Below are 16,544 nucleotides of genomic sequence, written 5' to 3'. Positions count from 1 at the left end.
CTTGAAACCAATTGGAAAGATTTTTTTTTTTTTTTGTTAATATGCAGATATCCCCAAATTTAGGAAGAGCAGCTGAGCTCAGCCCCATGGATGCTGACTCCTCTTTTGCACCTGTGTGGTTGTGGGGGAACTCCAAATGACCAAAATCTTCCTTTTTAACCCTTTGGCTTATGTCTTCACCCTGGACTGGGGTGCAGGGCAGTGCTGAGACTGTCAGCACCCCTCCCCGGGCCCCCTTCAACCCAGCAGCTTCAGGATGCCTTCATCTCCTCACATTAATAGTGGCTCTCTAATGATGTTCATCATGCAAGGCCTGGGTTGGGTGTTTTTGTGGGGGTTTTTAAAATGAAAGTGAAGCACTTAACACGTTTCTCCAGGTATTGATTTTAGCACAGGGCAGCAGTTTTGCTGGTTTATTGCATAAAAGACAGATGTGTTTCCCTCCAGAAAGGCTGCTTTTGTTTGCCCGTTTCGTTTCCACAGCTGCAGTGGATGTGTCTGGTCTTTTTTTCTTTTAATGTATGTATTGATCTAGTATGAACTCAAATTAGTAGGGGGAAAGGGATGAAACAAAGGTGAAGTACAAGTATTGTCTCCATGCTGGTATTGCTGAGTGGTTACAGGCAGTGGGTGGGGCAGGGGGAGGAGAGCAGGAATTAACCCATTTTGATGCTGAATTGTCGGTGGAGGTGGGAGGAAAACTGCCTGAGAGGCTCTCAAGTGTGAAGGCATATCTCTGGACCTCCTCGTTGAACTGAAAGGTGTCCTAAAAAAAACCCCAGACTTGTTTCCTTGGCTCACAGGTCCTGTAGGAAGACACAGGTTTTATGCTGCCTATGGTGTCTGACAGATCTCGTCCGTAAAGAACAGTTGGAGATATTGTCCTGGAAAAATGAGTTGTAGCTACTGCACCGGGCAGGTTGGGATCTCCTGCATCACCTGAGTGTGGGGTTGCGTGCCAGGAGGGGGAGAACACATTAGAATTCCACCTTTTGATCTGAATACACTTGAGGATGGTGAATGCTCCCACTCCCCAGGCAGCGGATCTCTGTGAGAAATAAGTAAAACCTGTTACCATTTGGTTGCACACCGATGCTGTTAGTGAACCTGCTTTGACAGCAAGCGGCCCGAGAGCTCTGCACTGGGTATTATTTTTAAATTTAGTGGGAAAAGGCTCAGTTTGGGGGCTCTTACAAGCTCATTTATATTATTTATTTGACATCAGGGAAGTTGTATTCCTTTAAGAGGATTTCCATCCCTGAACTCCTCCCATCGTGACACTTTAAGCTACATTTTTGTCTTGAAAGAGTGGAAGTATTTTTAACTCTGTCAGGCCAGGAAGGTCTTAATAGCACAATAGGTTTGCTGAGCTGCTGGTAGAGCTGAATCCATATTTTAAATTCAAGGAACTAATTAAGAACTGAGGAATAATTAGTGCTATACCCAGCTTTTCTTTTTCCCCACTTCATTTACAAAGAGCCAAAGCAAATGTCTTTACTGGAATCTTCCACGGCTCTTGAATATTTTATGTCTTCTCTATCCATTGCTATTCCATGTGGTTGTCAAAATTACATTGCCTCCTTTGCTGCTTCCCAGCTGAAATGGCTGACTCTGACACTTTGGAAATCTAATTAGTACATCTCCTGTTGGCTCACACACAAATTAAAACCCCATAAACCCTTTCTTAGTGCTTCTCTCCCAGCCACTTGCTGTCGCTGGGCGATGCAGCTCTGCGAAGCGCAGTTATTTTTGAACCTTCAGCAGCGAGTTGTTTACGGGCTGCTGTGAATAGCAAAGCTCTTGGTGCTCCATATGGGAAATGCAAATTTGAGGGCTCTGTTTGGGAGCAGAAAAGGAAATGCAGTGAGGATGCAGAGAAATGGGTCAAGGCTGCTGGCTCAGTTGGGAGCTATGGGAGCAAGGAGCGGGGGAAGAATGGAAAGTGATCTCAAGGACAGGTCACTGTGCATGTGTCTGGACATAGCGGAGATGGGAGCCAGCATCCGCATAGATCTGTCCCTATATCTGTCAGGGAGCTGCCAGGAGAGCACAACTGCTCTGCTGGTGCCACGAAGAAAACAACCATCAGAATTTACACCCGCTGTTGGGAGTGTCTGTGATAGGTCTCCTCAGCATAAAGTCTCTGGGTCTCTAATAATAGTTGGGCTTGTGCTGAAGCCTTTTGCTCACTCTTGTCTCTCCCCAGCCATCTGTTTTCAAAAAAGTTTTGGAATTCATGTCACTGAGCTCTTATCCATATTTATCAGAGAGACAGAGAGTAACTAGCTCACAAAGCTGGAAGAGAAGCTTGGTCAGACATACAGAAATAGTTTGATCACATAAAGCCTCATTTGCTTAGGAAACAGGTGTCAGAAGGTCTACCAGCAGGCTGGGAAGGGAATTCTGCTGTTCCTTTGCCCTGGCTGGACCTAAGGCACACTAGATCTGGTTCAGTGTCCTGTCTGCAGCCAAGATGAAGGTGCCTATGTGCAGGTACTGCAGCTGCTGCTGTTCCTTGAGGGTCTGTCGCCATTTCAGGGTGTTGGGAGAATTTTTGGCAAGGACAGCAGAGTGCTTGCAGGGCCTTTGTCTTCAGCTCATGAGAAGTTTACATAATTTTTCTTGTCATCCCTCAACATGATAGTGTTTGGACATCATGCAACGCTGTCCTATGAATGCAGCTGAAGAGGTATGACATTTCAGGGTTATATTGCCCCAAAATCAAAGCAATTAATGAAAATTTTCCTCTCTCTTGCTGCAGGCGTAATCACCATCTGTGATTTACTTGTCTCTTTTTATGGAGTTCAAGTGAATTTCTCAAAACCAAATCAGCAATGGAAGCCAGAGGCCCTGTCTGATTAACAAAAAACCCTAAATCCAACAACACATTGTCAACTGCAAATTTGTTCCAAAGGGAACATTTTCTTAAATGTAGTATCAGCCTAATCACAGAATCACAGAATCTAAACACCTACAGAAAACAAGTATCAATCACCTTAAATATTCTTGCCTGTGGAAGAGCTTTCACTCTGAGGGAGACACTCTCTGAAAGTCTTGGGCTGCTCATCTGTATTTGGATTAAAATGTCTTTTTATCTGAAGATCAGCAAGACCTTTGCAGCCACGGTCTTTCCTTGCGAGACCTTTGTTGGGCAGCAGCACATCAGCACAGCCAGCATGAAGACGGGTAAGCTGCAGCATGAAGGAGAAACTTCTGAGGGTTAATACAAAGACTGAGGAACACAGATAGAAAGACATCTTGTAGCCCCTCTGAGAACAAGTTTCTTTCAAATTACTGTCTTTTCTGGCAGGTTATTTATTAAATCACTTAAATGGACTGGCTGAGGTCAAACAGTACACTGCATTTCTAGCTTTAAAGTGAACTTCGCTAATGCAGTGTCTGTTACGAGTCTTAGCAAATGGTTGCTGATAATACCACAGTGCCTTCAAACTTTCTCTGTTTAACAGATAATCTGTCAGTCCATCCTCCACAAATGCTTAAGGGTAGCAATTTTATACTCAGAAAGCACATTTTCTTATTGGAGATTAAATATTTTTGCAAGTAAAAAAGCTGCCGTGGGCTGAGTTGTCACCTAATTATGTCAGTCTCTTTGTGGGATGTTTTGATAAGCACATCAGAGGAGACGCTTTCATCTTTATGCTAAATCTGATCATGTCACATCCTAAATCCACCCATGCGAGGAGTCCTCCTGATGAGACCACGACTGGGAGAGTTGCATGAGGGCAACAATTTTTAGTGGGTGCAGTTATCATCGGCTCGGAAAATTGTAGCCACTGACCCAGGGAGTAGCTCATTTTCCTAACTTACAGAGCCTTTGTCCTCATGTCCTCCAGGAATATCTTCTGCAAGTTCTACCGTGGTCCCTTATTTTCCTCAAGATGCACAAATTCATCTGGCTGATGTGGTTAGATTTGGGATTGAGGTAGTATCTTCCTTCTCAAACCTTGTTTTGTGGCTAAATATTGACATGTTGGAGAAGATTTCTTGTGCTGCTGCTTGCTCTCTTTTTTTTTTTTTTTTTTTTTTTTTTAAAAATGGATCTATAGCAAAAAGCTTTTGTTGGTGATAAGGAATCCAGTAGACAAAACCTATCACACCCACATGCTTCTAGGCTTGATGAAGGGAGTCTGTTTAGAATCACAGTAAATGTGTCAATAAACACAAATCAAATCTAAATTAAATAAAAGCTTTTCATATACTCCATCCTGCTTGAGATCAGACAAAAATAAATGCCACATAAACAACTGGGTTTTATGAAATGTTCCCAAAATAAAACCACTCTTGCAATGAGGCCAAAAATGAGACCGTCTCCGTGCCTTTCCAGCTGCTGAGAGCTGTTATTTCTCTTTGTATTGCAATAATACACATTTCAGAATAAATTGAAACCAGTTGTAGCAGGTATTGTAAAAGGGTTGCTAAAGAGTCTCAAAGTGACAAGCGATGGAAAATGCCAGAGCAGAGAATAGATCCCAAATCTGATTCCCAGTTCTGTGCCTTGCATCAATAAATCATGTTGCCTTCTCCACGGGAGAGTTCTTATCTGAAAGAAACGTTTTTGGTTTTAAAGCTGATCTGCGAAGAAAGGTAAATTACATTCAGGTCTTTTGATTTTTTTTTGTTTTTTTCCCCGTGAGAATCCCAGCAAATAGAATGGACAGCCCTGAGAACAGACCCTGCGTGACTCATAGTTTTATCTCAGTCTGCATTCCTTCTTCAAAAGTGGTAAATTATAGTCCATCATCATCATCTCACCAGGGGCTGAGGACTGACTAAAGTCAGTCACACAGGTGCTGAAGAAAAAACCCTGAGCCCATGAAGTCTTGTTTTCTCTGGGAAATCCTGAGATCATCCCAGGATAAGATCATTGATTTTACTAAAAAGCATTATATTAAAGCATCCAACACACTGTTGATCTACACAGATGATAATTAATAAATGATAAAGTAAAACATGGGCTAGTGCCACAGTTTTTGGCTGCTTTGTCTTCCAGCAAGATGAAGCAATTCAATCCAAGCACTGAAGATGTTTCATTTAAAAACATGTGTGTTGTATGTGACATCTGCATATACCACTGGTACTGAGCCAGGAATCCCCTGAGTGTACTGGGTAAGACCCTGAAGGACCAAGCAAACAGACCATTTTGAATCTGAAATCTCTTCAAGCTCACAAAACGGTTCTACCACACTGCTGGAAAACGGCTCTTCTCATACCCAGCAAGCCACTCCGGCAGAAACCTCTCCCAGTTCTAGCAGTTCTGTGGCTAGATGTGGTTTCCATGGAAATAGACGTCAGATCAGCAAAAAACAGAGCAAGTGTTTAAAATAATCTGTTTTGAAAGCTTTATGCAATTCTGTCACAATATTAACCTTCCTCAAGGTAGGATTATTTTTTTTCCTTAGGTGCAAAATCCTTGGTTTTAAGAGTGTGCACAACAAGGGTGGGTCTCCTTGGAGAAGCCCTTTCTTTGGTGTTTAGGGTACAGAGGCCGATGTGCTTGGATTACCTTGCAGCAGATTTGTGCTGTTCTTCGGCCATCTGCCTTTTGTGCATACTGACTCTTGGTGTAACTCAGGTGACTGTAGCATGGAACCTGCAAAGGAATCAGACAGAAATCACTTGTACAGAACATACAAAGATGAAGCCAGTTCATTTGAAGCATGTTTGCAAGTGAACCACCCAATATACTTGGCAATAGTGTTATCTTGGGAACTGCTCACAATGCAGCTGTAGGAGAAGGATGGATCATCTTTACACAGCCATTACGTACACACTATGGAATCTAGCCGTGCTTTGTCTTGCTGGTATCACCTCAAAGGAGAAGGTAGCCATGCGGTTGTTCCCCAAAATACACTGCCAGAGGCTGCAGGGCCAAAGCCTTGTCAGGCCCACGGATCCTCTCTGAGGTTGGTCTGTGGTGGCTGCAACCTGAGGCAACCAAAGGTAAATGGTAGTCATCTCAATGATGACCAAAAGCCCTGAGTTTATTGTGGTTCTGAGATAACTGACTGTTCCTGAGGTGACCGTGCCTTGAGGTAGGTGACCATGGATTTGAGGGGACTGTGCCCTCAAAGTAAGTGATGATGACCCAAAGGTGACCATGGCCCTGAGGTGAACATAGTCCAGAGGTGACTGAGAGCCATGAGGTAAGTGCCTTGTGGTCCTGAGGTGACCAAGGGTCCTAAGGTCAGTGGTCATGGCCTTGAGGTGGCCACAGTCCTGAGGTCAGTGGGAGCCCTGAGGCGACCCTGAGCCATGTCACCGCTCCTGCCAAATGCCGCTGAGTGGTCGGCCAAGCACGGCTGAACGGGGCCGCACAGGCCTCACTCCTTCCCACCACCGGGGTGGGAGACAAAGGGAGTCCCGTCGCCCTCCGGGAGCAGGCCGAGAATGCGGCGCGGGGCCGCAGGGGTCCGGGACGGCCCGCCGAGACGAGGGACGTGGCGGCGAGGTCCCGCACCCTCCGCCCGGGCCCAACCGGACCGCGGGGGTCGCCGCCCCTCGCCGCCACCGCCCGCCCGGGGCGCACTACATCTCCCGGCATGCAGCGGGGGAAGGGGACGGGGGCGCGCGCCCCCCGCCTCACCCTCCTCGCCGGCCCCCCGGCGGGTGGCACGTGCCGCCGCGCTCGGCCAATGGAGGCGGGGCGGGGCGGGTCACGTGCCATTGTTTGGCGCTTTTGTGCACGGCGCGGCGGGCGGGAGCGGAGTGTGGCTGGAGCGGCGGAGCGGGTAGGTGGGTGCGCGGCGGCGGGGCCGCGGGCCGCCCGGGATCGGGGTGGCGTGGCGTGTCCGTCACTCTACGATCGTTGCAAAGGTGGGGGTGATGGTCTACAGAGGTTCGGCGCTCCGTAGGGATGGGTGGCGGTCCCGCTGCAGACGGTGGGGAGGTGCCCAAGGATGGGTATCAGGGTGAGGGGTCCGGCGAAGGCTCCGCAGCCCCTCGCTGGCGCTTGGATCGGAGATTCCGCGCCTGCCCGTTTTGTCCGTTCTCCTGGCTGGAGTCGCGTCATCGTCCGATCGCCCGTTTCTCGGGCACCGCGGTGACAAAGGGGAGGGGGACAATGGGCGGGAGGCGTCCGCAGACCCCTAAATCCCGGTGGGGAAGGGGATGTCTATTGTCCTGGGAGCGGGCGATGCTCTTTGAGGGGCAACGCCCTTCTCCCACAGCGGCGGCGCCCCCTCCCCTCCCTGACAGGACCCTGCCATTGTTAGTGGGGAAGGGGCGGCGCCCGGGCGGCCGCGACCCGACGCCACCGAGCTCGGGGACCGCCAGATGAGCCCCGTTTGGCGGCGGAAGAGCGAGGGTCCCGTTCCGCGCCCTCTCTCACCCCGGCCCGTTTTCCTCACTCGCCCGCCGCGGGGCAGAGGCGGCGGCCGCACCTGCGGCAGGGGGCGGCAGGTGCCCGGATGTTACCGTTGGCCCCGCCCTCCCGCGAGCCCCCCGCGCGCGCTCGGGGGGCGGGTGCGCGCGCGCTCTCCCGCTCTGTCCCCGGCGGTTTGAATTCGGTGCGGTTGGGAAGGCGCGTGCCGGGAGGGGGCGGAGCCTCCGCCTGGCCGCGCAGCCGCCTCGGCGCCTATTGGTTGTCGGCGGAAGGGGCGGGGCCGCCAGGGGCGCGCCGTCCTAGAGCCGCAAGAACGGGCGGTTCAGGGGCCGCACGCTCACCCGACCCCCCGCTTCATAGTCTTAAAACCTGAACAACAACCCCTCTCTTTGGGGTTTTTTAGAGCGCTTTGTGGCTTGCTTTGAATTGCATACCTTTTTAACAAGAGGTGCTGGGCAGCGTGCATGCTCCTTGTCGTGGTGTGCAGCATCTGGCTTCAGCTGCAGAAATGAAATGGAATTTTAAATCAGCTCAGTGCGCACACTGAAGGTCCTTTGGGAGCAGGAGTCCTGTTTGTGCTATTCTCATCTATGCTGTGTTTTAAATCACAGACTACCAGCTATGTGCAACATTGGCAAAATATCAACTGCACTGTAGGCTGCTGAGTTAATGGTAAAATGGGGATTTTTTTCTCGCATATCTTCATTATGGTGGAGAAATACAGGGACGGAAAATGCCTGTCATGCACACAGATCCTGCCACAACAGTGATTATTAACTTCTCTGCTGTTCCTAGCGATGTGCACTGGCCACAGGCCCCCGGGAATTGCTGACTACAGCAACCTACCTGACTGTCTTTTGTTCAGTGGGTCTAATTATGCTTAGTGTTTTTTATCGGGACCGACATGAAATTCATGTACTTGCTGTTCAAAGATATGTCTCTTTGTTATCTAGGAATCCAACTGAAGTTCTCACAGAGTTGGCTTCTGGAGCCATATTTTCTTGGTCATGGCTACTTCTGGTATGTACTATGTACTAAATGCTCTGATATCTTATTAATTTCCTCAGTAATAATTTAAAAAATCTAATATAGTAGAATAATCTTTTGTCACTATGCTTTTCTCCCATCTCTAGGCTGCTTTGGAGAACCTGTTAAAAACGGGTGCTTGTAAAAAGATACCACAAGCCCCCTCAGACTAGGCTGCCAGCAGATGGGCTTCAGGGCTTCAGTTCATCTGCATGCCATCTGCTCTGCTAATGGAGCTGACTATCATCTAGACATCTTTGTGATCCAAACTGGTGTGCTGGCACAGCGGACACAGTGCTGGGCTGATGTGCCTATTCAGAGGGCTTTGGAGAGAGAACGTTGCCATACACATTGCTTTGAGAACTGGTTTCAGTTGTTGGCTGTGTCAAGGGAAAGTATTGACAAGCTTATCATTGGAGAAAAAATTATTTTTCTCATTTGAAGTGCTGATAAACTTGTTTTTACAATCTTGGATACTAAAGGCTAAAATAAAATCATAGAATCACAGACTTGTTTGGGTTAGAAGTGCCCTTAAAGGTCATCTTGTTCCAACTCCCTGCCATTGGCAGGGACACCTTCTGCTGAACCAGATTGCTCACAGCTCCATCCAGCCTGGCCTTGAACACTTTAAGGACTTGGGTGATGTATTATCAAGGAAGAATTGCAAACAAAATTGCCTGCCACATAGTTGAATGGCAATTGCTGCTGCTTGAACTGAAACTAGCAGCTCAGATGCTAATGGTATCCTTAACTGAACGTGGTAGCATTGAATTTTTCAAGTTACCAAAACCAGTTCCTGTCTTATAAAACTGTTTGTTTGAGTGTTTTTTCCTGTATTCCTAGACATTCAAGTGAAGGAACTGGAAAAGCGTGCCTCTGGGCAGGCGTTTGAGCTGATACTTAGTCCCCGCTCAAAAGAAGCAGTCCCAGAATTCCCCCTTTCTCCTCCAAAGAAGAAGGATGTGTCATTGGAAGAGATTCAGAAGAAGTTAGAAGCAGCAGAAGAGAGACGTAAGGTAAATTGCAGGACAGGTGATTGAGGCAGTTTGTATTTGGCAAATGGAATATTAATTGAATTTTAGAATCACTCGGGCTCTTATGAATCTTTGTTATTATCAGCAAGGCCATAGCTTTGTTCTTAAAGTGATCTTGAGTGGTCCCTTGGAAAAACTGGGAGAAAACTCTAGTTCAGAGAGGATGATCTTTCATGAAGAAGCCATTTGTCTTGTCTTTAACATCGTAACATTCATATTCTCCTGGAAAATGTAATGGTGAACCTGTAATGAGAAGATTTGTGAATACAATGGCCCTGGACCATGCAGAGGCTCACTGATGAAAGTGCAGTCTCCTCTGTGACCTGAATTGCAGTGCTTTACCAGTCTGAGAAGCAAAAATCTTCTACCAATATTAAGGCTAACATTAAAAAAAAACCAATGTTCTCTTTTTCCAGAACAATCCTGTTTAACAAGACTTGCAAGTAATGACAGAAATTTCACCTTTCTCATAGTTTGTAGTGGTGAAAAGAGAGCTATATGGGTGGGAGAAGCACTAGGGAGCTCAGTCCCGCAACATAAAGTTTCCCTGTTTTCCAGTAGAACAGCAGAAAATCTCTTCTCTCGGGAGCTGTGAGCAACTCAACTGTAGTTGTCTGTGTAGTTTATCTGGTTTATGTTCAGAGTGTGCATCCTCTGTTCTGTTAGTCTCATGAAGCAGAAGTCTTGAAGCAGCTTGCTGAGAAACGGGAGCATGAAAAAGAGGTGCTTCAGAAAGCGATTGAGGAAAACAACAACTTCAGCAAGATGGCAGAGGAGAAGCTGACCCACAAAATGGAAGCTAACAAAGAAAACCGAGAGGCACAAATGGCTGCAAAGCTGGAGCGCTTGAGGGAGAAGGTGGGTGCAGAGTCTCAACTCTCCAGTGGGAGCGAGTTTGTCCATGCATCCAACATTGAGAAGTGGATAAAAGTTCCAAGTGAAGGGGGGTGATGTGAACAGACATTCTCAGGTGCTTGGTGGTGGTTGAATCTTGGAAAATTGTGGAATCTTTACAGAAATCTTCCTTGGGGAGGTGAGGGGATGGATGGAGCTATGTTAGCATCATATTGGGGCCACAAAGTAAACTTTGTAAGCCATGCTTGTGGGCCCCTGGGAGTGGGAAGCAGGCTGGGGCCTTGTGCCTGGGGAAGCCCACAGCCTCCCTGCTCTTGTCTTTCAGGACAAGCACATTGAAGAGGTTCGAAAGAACAAAGAAGGCAAAGACCCTGGTGAGGCTGAAACTGACTGACTTCATTCTGGAAACCGACTCTCTCCCCCTCCTCTAAATATCCAAAGACTGTACTGGCCAGTGGTTTTATCTTTGATTTTGGGTTTTGTTTTTTTTTTTTTTAAGTTTATAGAAACTGATGTAGAACTGTAAAATTAGATCCCATCTGTACACTTGCTTTGGAGGCTAGAGGGGAGACTTCCCATGTTTCACTTTTTCTAAAGTGTTGTCTTTCCAGTGTAGCTATCTGATTGTTGCATTCTTTTCTATGCCCATGTGCTTGCAACTGGGCTGATGGCTGGTACTGTCCCAGCTCTGTAAGAGGTTTGTGAAAGGAATATGTAGTACACTGTTCCATGCTGAATATGTCACACTTCAAAAACCTGACTCTGTCCCGGTCTGCTAAAATACTGCTGTAACTGAGTGACTAAATAAAGCTGCACAGTGCTGTTACGAGAACTGCTTCTGGAAGTGACATCAGAACCTAAACTAGGTTGGCCGAGGGCTGCAGCTGCTGTCCTGACCCTGTGCTGTGCGAGCCCACGGGCGCTTGGCCCCCAGAGTGCACCCATTGTCCTAGCTCTACAGTGGGAGCTTTGTTGGATAACTCAGCAGTCATCAGCTGCTGTGTGTTTTTTGTGAGGAGTTCAGAACTACCTCTCTTTGGGTGGTGACACTGCAACAAACAAGCCCTTGTTGTCACATGACTCTGATCTGAACCTTTTTTTGGTAAGGGCTATTGAATGCTGACTTGTACCACCTCCTGCCAGAAACCTGTTCTGTGTTGGGGTCAAGGGCCTGCTGGAGCTGAGAATTACTTTGAGCTGGTGCCCACCACAGACATGTTGCAACAGCACCTTGGGTCAGGGGGTGAGTCTGGAGGTTAACTCCTGCCCATGAGATGGTATCACTTTTTTTTTTTTTTTATGGGCTGTGAGAAAAGAACCTGACTGTACTTGAGCTCTGAGCTTTTTATTGGGTTGGGTACAGAAGTGTTGTGCAGAGTCCTAAGAAAAGCAACACCCCACAGGCACTGGTGCTGTGCTGCAGTGGAGGCGCATCTGCAGTGGGGTGTGAACACACTTCCCACTTATGGCTGCATCCTAGTTACACTTCACTAAAAGCTAGTATGACACAGTGAAAGAAGAGCAGTGAGCTAAAGCTGGCTTTGAAGTGCTGGAAGGCCATGATCATGTCCTCTCCCAGAAGGATTTTCAGGAGTGTGCTGGTATTTCACAGTTTTGAGAAAGAGACAGAACCTTTACCTTTTGGGAGTGGCCATCCACCAGCAGCAGGGGCACAGTGCAGGTCGGGGCTGCTGCGGGCACTTCGCAACATGTGAGCTAAGCACACGGAGACAGGTCACAATCCACCTAGGGAGGATGGGGGAGAATACAGAGCTGAATGAGACCAAGGTATGAACCTGCTACATACTCCACATCTTTCATAAGTGCATTATCTCAAGTACCTCTAATGGGGGTTTGAGTAATTCCCGATCAGCTCCCATGCGCAAGGTCAGGTATAATTTGCAATCAAAGAAATCCCAGTTCTGTAATTTAATGTGGTTTTTCTTTACCCTGCTGAGAAGACACCAAGTGTCCCAAATTTTGCATGTGGATTTTCCTCCATCTTTGCAAGGGCTGGGGGAGGAGGATGACAACACTGCCAGCTCCCAAATGGCGTTCAGAGATGGAAGCTGGGAGGTTTGTGACTTGCCAAAGCTGTCAGATCTCGACTCGGAGCCTTCTGTTCCCTTGTCTTGGTTCTGCTTTATATGACGCTCACCAGGAGATTGGTGCCGGGCTCTAAGCGTGGTCTGAGGCCTCCGAGCTGCCGCGGGTGGTGGTTCTGAGGGGTGGGGATGAGATGGGGGCTGTAAGCGGATTGGGTAGAGGTGATGTGAGAAACGGTATGGGCAGAAGGAAACCAGCGTGGGGCGGGGGGGGGTGGTGCTTGGGCAGGAAAACGGAAATGGTACCCACTGCGGCAGGGAGAGCTAGAAAAACCGACAAAAAAGACAAAAGCTGCCCGGGGGAGTGGCCGGGAGTGGGGACAGAGGGGAGCAGGGCCGGGGGTTCCGGGGCGAGGCCTCGCGGCGGGGAGCGGAGCTGCTGCAGGTGCCGGGGGCAGAGGGGGAGGACTCCGGCTACACCCGCCTCCCGAAATAACCCCCCCGTCCTCCTCCGGGAAGCCGGTTCCCAGGAAGAAGGGGAGTCGATCCCTGGGAGGGGGGAGAGGCTGCCCGGGGGCTGGGGGAGCCCATGCAGAGAAAGAACTTTAAAGAGAACCCAACCTCTTTGTCCTTTCGGAGGTAAAATCGCGTGTGCACAGAGGCAACGTGCAGGTCAGCAGTCAGGAAGAGAAAATTCAGCAGGATAGATGCTGCTTGAGGAAGGAAATAACTGGACTGTGAGGCAACCTTGTTGATGTCTTGTAGGTATGTGGAGGTTATTATTCGGGGTACAGGCCAGATGAGCGACTTCCAGCGCTGCACAGGATGTGCTCTGTTCATAACTGAGTATTGCTCAAGGCTTCATTGCTTGGAAGAGCTTTCAAATTAAATCCTGCTCCAACAAGTTTTGGAAGACCCAAAGTAAACACTGCTCCCTTTCCTGCCCCGTGCTTGGCTGCGGGTGCAGCTTTTCCCGCCACGCCTCCCCGCGCAGAGCCAGGGGGGCCTTTCCCGGAGGAATTTGTTTTCTGGTGGCTGTGACGGGGTCAGGCACGGTCCGGAGCTGAGCCCCCTCTCTGCGTCCTCAGCATCCTCGTGGGCAGCGGCAGCCCCAGCACAGAGGCAAGTTCTCCGGGTGGCGGAAGGGCAGCGTTTTCTTACAAACTGCTCATTGAATTTCAGTCAAAATAGCTAAGTCTGTGAAGTTCTGCTTTTGCCCAGCAGGACTCCAGGCTGTTTCACTTCAGTGCGGTAGCGGCAAGTCCAGAAGAGGTTTATGGAGTTAATTTTTCACTGGCTGCCTGCACATGCTGCAGGAGGGTTTAGGGGGCCAGGCACAGGTCAGGATCGCCCTCTGCGAGCTACCAGCCTGAGCCAGGCTCATCCTTTTTGACACAGAGCCTCTTCAACCAGGTGCAATGGGAAAAGGGTGTTCAGGAGGGAAGCTGACAAGCAGCCAGCCTGGTTTTATCTGCATCTGTGCTCCTCTGCTTTAGGCAGGTATGCGTTACAGACTATCTACTCCATTTTGAGGAGCATGTTAGTGAGGTTTTAAAAAGAAACTGTCCCATCCTCTCCTCCTCCTGTTTCCAGACTTTGAAGAGCTTTTCCTGTCTGAGCTGTCCCAGAGCACTGAAGCTGGAGGGGAGTCAAGCTGTTTTCTTCAGAACTTGTCTAAGCAAGAGCAGGTCTTTACCTACCTCTTTAGGGAGGGAAATCTCATTTCAAATGCATTCTGGTGCGTGTGTTTCTAAGGCTGCTGTGCAAAGGACAGCAGCTCCAAAAATGTAAATATGGAAATGCTTGCTCACAGAGTAGACTGCTGGACAGTAGTGATGCAACAGGGCGAACTCACTTGAGCTGCATCAGTTTTCTGCAAAGCTGCACAGAAAATCAGAAGCTGAAAAAAGATGGTAAAAACTCTAAATGCAGAAGTTACAGCTGCTGTTCTTGGCATTACGGTTATTTCTGTTCTCAGATGTGCCTCTTGTGAGGCAGAACAGGTTGCCCACTTCTTGTGGGGCCACAGCTGCTGCTTGTTTGTAAAGCCAGATGCTGCAAACAGTTTACAAGATGGAAAAATCAGCCATTCCTGGAGCAGGAAGTCTAGGAAGTTTAGTTTGTGTTGCAGTTCCCAAATTTCTGGGAAGGGATAGGCTAGGAACTGATGCGTCCTGGTGTGTTAATTACAGCCAAGCAACATGGGACACTCTTCCTATTACTGTTTTTGGTGATTCTTTTACTTCAGCTATAATGAAACCATTGTCCTGTCATACATGATTTTACACATCTGTGGAAAAAAAAAAAGACAAAGCATTCAAATGGCCTTTGCTTGTTGGTGGGTTGTTTTGGGTTTTTTTTTTTTTGTAAAGTCACTTTCTTTCTGTTCCAAAGGTTGTTTTGCACTGTGGGAGCCAGAGTTTGGCTGCATCATGGCAACGGTTGTCATTGAAAAGCTTAGCCGCCTCTTCATTTACGTATGGCAGGTCCCTCAGCTGCTGGCCCCCCTCTCTCCCTCCACTGTCAGCAGTTCTGAGGTGCCAAAAGTCTTCTGGAAGCCCTACATCGACAGTGGCTACCGGCCGGTACAGCAGACCTGGCGTTATTACTTCTCTACACTCTTCCAGCAGCACAATGAGGCCATCAATGTCTGGACCCATCTGGTGGCAGCACTGATCCTGCTGCTGCGATTCCAGCAGCTCTCACAGCGGGTAGATTTTGGGCAGGACTTGCATGCCCAACCCCTCCTCATCATTAATGTGGCATCCATCACCTACCTGACATTCAGCAGCCTTGCCCACCTTCTGCAGGCCAAATCCGAGTTCTGTCACTACAGTTTCTTCTTCATGGACTACGTGGGGGTTGCCATTTACCAGTACGGCAGTGCTCTAGGGCACTACTACTACACCACTGAGCCAAGCTGGCACGAGAAGATCAAGGGCTTTTACATGCCGATGGCTGTCTTGTTAGCATGGCTGTCCTGTGCTGGTTCCTGCTATGCCAAGTACCAGTACCACCAGTCCCCTTGCCTGCTGAGCCGTCTCTGCCAGGAGCTGCCCTCAAGTCTGGCGTACGTGCTGGACATCAGCCCCGTGGTGCACCGCATCTTCACCGCGCCGCCCTCTGAACAGGCTGACCCAGCCCTTCTGTATCACAAGTGTCAGGTGCTGTTTTTCCTTGTTGGTGCCTTTTTTTTCTCACATCCTTACCCCGAGAAGTGGTTCCCTGGGAAATGTCACTTCTTTGGGCAGAGCCATCAGATCTTTCACGTGTGCTTGGTGCTCTGCACGCTGGCACAGATTGAGGCGGTGGTGTTGGACTATGAGTCCAGGAGGCAGATCTATTCTATGCTTCAGGGTGATTTGGCACACAACTTCTCCACCCTTTGTGTCTTCACTGTGACCTGCTCTGTCCTCACAGCTGCTTACATGGCTCAGAAGGTGAAGAACAAGCTTAGCTTCAAAGAAGAATAAGAGCCCTGGAGCAGCACGTGAGCTCACCCAGACCTGCAGCCAGCCGTGGCAATGCTGACACAAACCTGGACACAGACATCAATGAACAAAATGCTTTGCAAACTGCTAAGTTGCTCTCCATAAAGGGAGAAAGTAAGAGCTGCCTTTTACGCTTTTGAATTCAGTATTAGTTCCAGCTTGGTCAATGGTACACTGGTGTAATTCATATGCCCAAATAAATGGTTGGAATTGTTAGCACTGCAGCCCCATCATCTAACAGTGGTGAGCTGGGGAAAGTTTCTTTGGAAGTTGCCAGATCTTGCAGTGAAAGTCAAGGAGATGCTGCCTGACCCCCTGTTAGCAGTGGCAGGATCTAATCCGTGGAAACAGACCAAGGGGAGCCTGTGTAAACCACAAATGAGGTTGGCAAGTTATTAAATACCACTTTAGGCCCCTATTGTATGGCTTAAGGAGTTGTACAGAGCTGTCCACGCTGTGGCTGGGTCCTGCCCTTTACATGGCGAGAGTGGGGGAACGGGAAAGGGCCGTGGGTCCTGCCCAAAGTTCAGTAAGCAAGACAGAAGGACCTTGTTTGGGGTTGATTTGATGCTGCCTGAGCCCCCAGCATACGAAGACCAGGATTGTGGGGGCATCAGGGTGTAGGCTACGTTTTAGCAGACAGCAGGGTTGAAGGAGGGAAAGCAGGTGAGAGGGGAGGAGAAAGCCCCGGAATATTCCCGTGGATCGGTGCCGCAGCCCGCTTACCTCAGTACGACAGCTCAGTCCGCTC

General features: G+C 48.8%; 2 protein-coding genes and 1 long non-coding RNA gene across 6 annotated transcripts; 2 read left to right on the top strand and 1 right to left on the bottom strand.

Annotated features, from left to right (window-relative positions):
- Positions 1–385: 385 nt before the first annotated feature.
- LOC133627697 (uncharacterized) lies at positions 386–16,544 on the bottom strand. 3 transcript variants are annotated; one of them, XR_009820345.1, is made up of 6 exons: positions 16,520–16,544; positions 12,924–16,156; positions 12,099–12,503; positions 11,896–12,003; positions 7,777–7,842; positions 386–5,611 (listed from the first exon to the last, which is right to left on the bottom strand). It is a non-coding gene; the product is annotated as an uncharacterized LOC133627697 (long non-coding RNA). The 3 variants fall into 3 exon arrangements; XR_009820347.1 differs by having other exon boundaries at positions 12,099–12,478; XR_009820346.1 differs by lacking the exon at positions 12,924–16,156.
- STMN1 (stathmin 1) lies at positions 6,704–11,089 on the top strand. 2 transcript variants are annotated; one of them, XM_062014441.1, is made up of 5 exons: positions 6,704–6,749; positions 8,296–8,362; positions 9,212–9,384; positions 10,069–10,260; positions 10,583–11,089. In XM_062014441.1, the coding sequence occupies exons 2-5, from the start codon at positions 8,350–8,352 to the stop codon at positions 10,649–10,651; spliced, it is 447 nt and encodes a 148-aa protein (XP_061870425.1). In that variant the 5' UTR covers positions 6,704–6,749; positions 8,296–8,349; the 3' UTR covers positions 10,652–11,089. The 2 variants fall into 2 exon arrangements, with proteins under 2 accessions (XP_061870425.1, XP_061870426.1); XM_062014442.1 differs by lacking the exon at positions 6,704–6,749 and adding an exon at positions 6,814–6,834.
- On the top strand, positions 13,309–15,986 carry PAQR7 (progestin and adipoQ receptor family member 7). Its single transcript, XM_010208828.2, has 2 exons — positions 13,309–13,424; positions 14,697–15,986. Exon 2 carries the CDS (start codon positions 14,735–14,737, stop codon positions 15,773–15,775), a length of 1,041 nt encoding a protein of 346 aa, XP_010207130.1. The 5' UTR covers positions 13,309–13,424; positions 14,697–14,734; the 3' UTR covers positions 15,776–15,986.

The sequence above is a fragment of the Colius striatus genome, chromosome 24 (assembly GCF_028858725.1).
Source record: "Colius striatus isolate bColStr4 chromosome 24, bColStr4.1.hap1, whole genome shotgun sequence".
Taxonomy (NCBI): Eukaryota; Metazoa; Chordata; class Aves; order Coliiformes; family Coliidae; genus Colius; species Colius striatus.
Note: the sequence above shows the minus strand (reverse complement) of the source record. Positions and strands in the feature narration are given on the sequence as shown.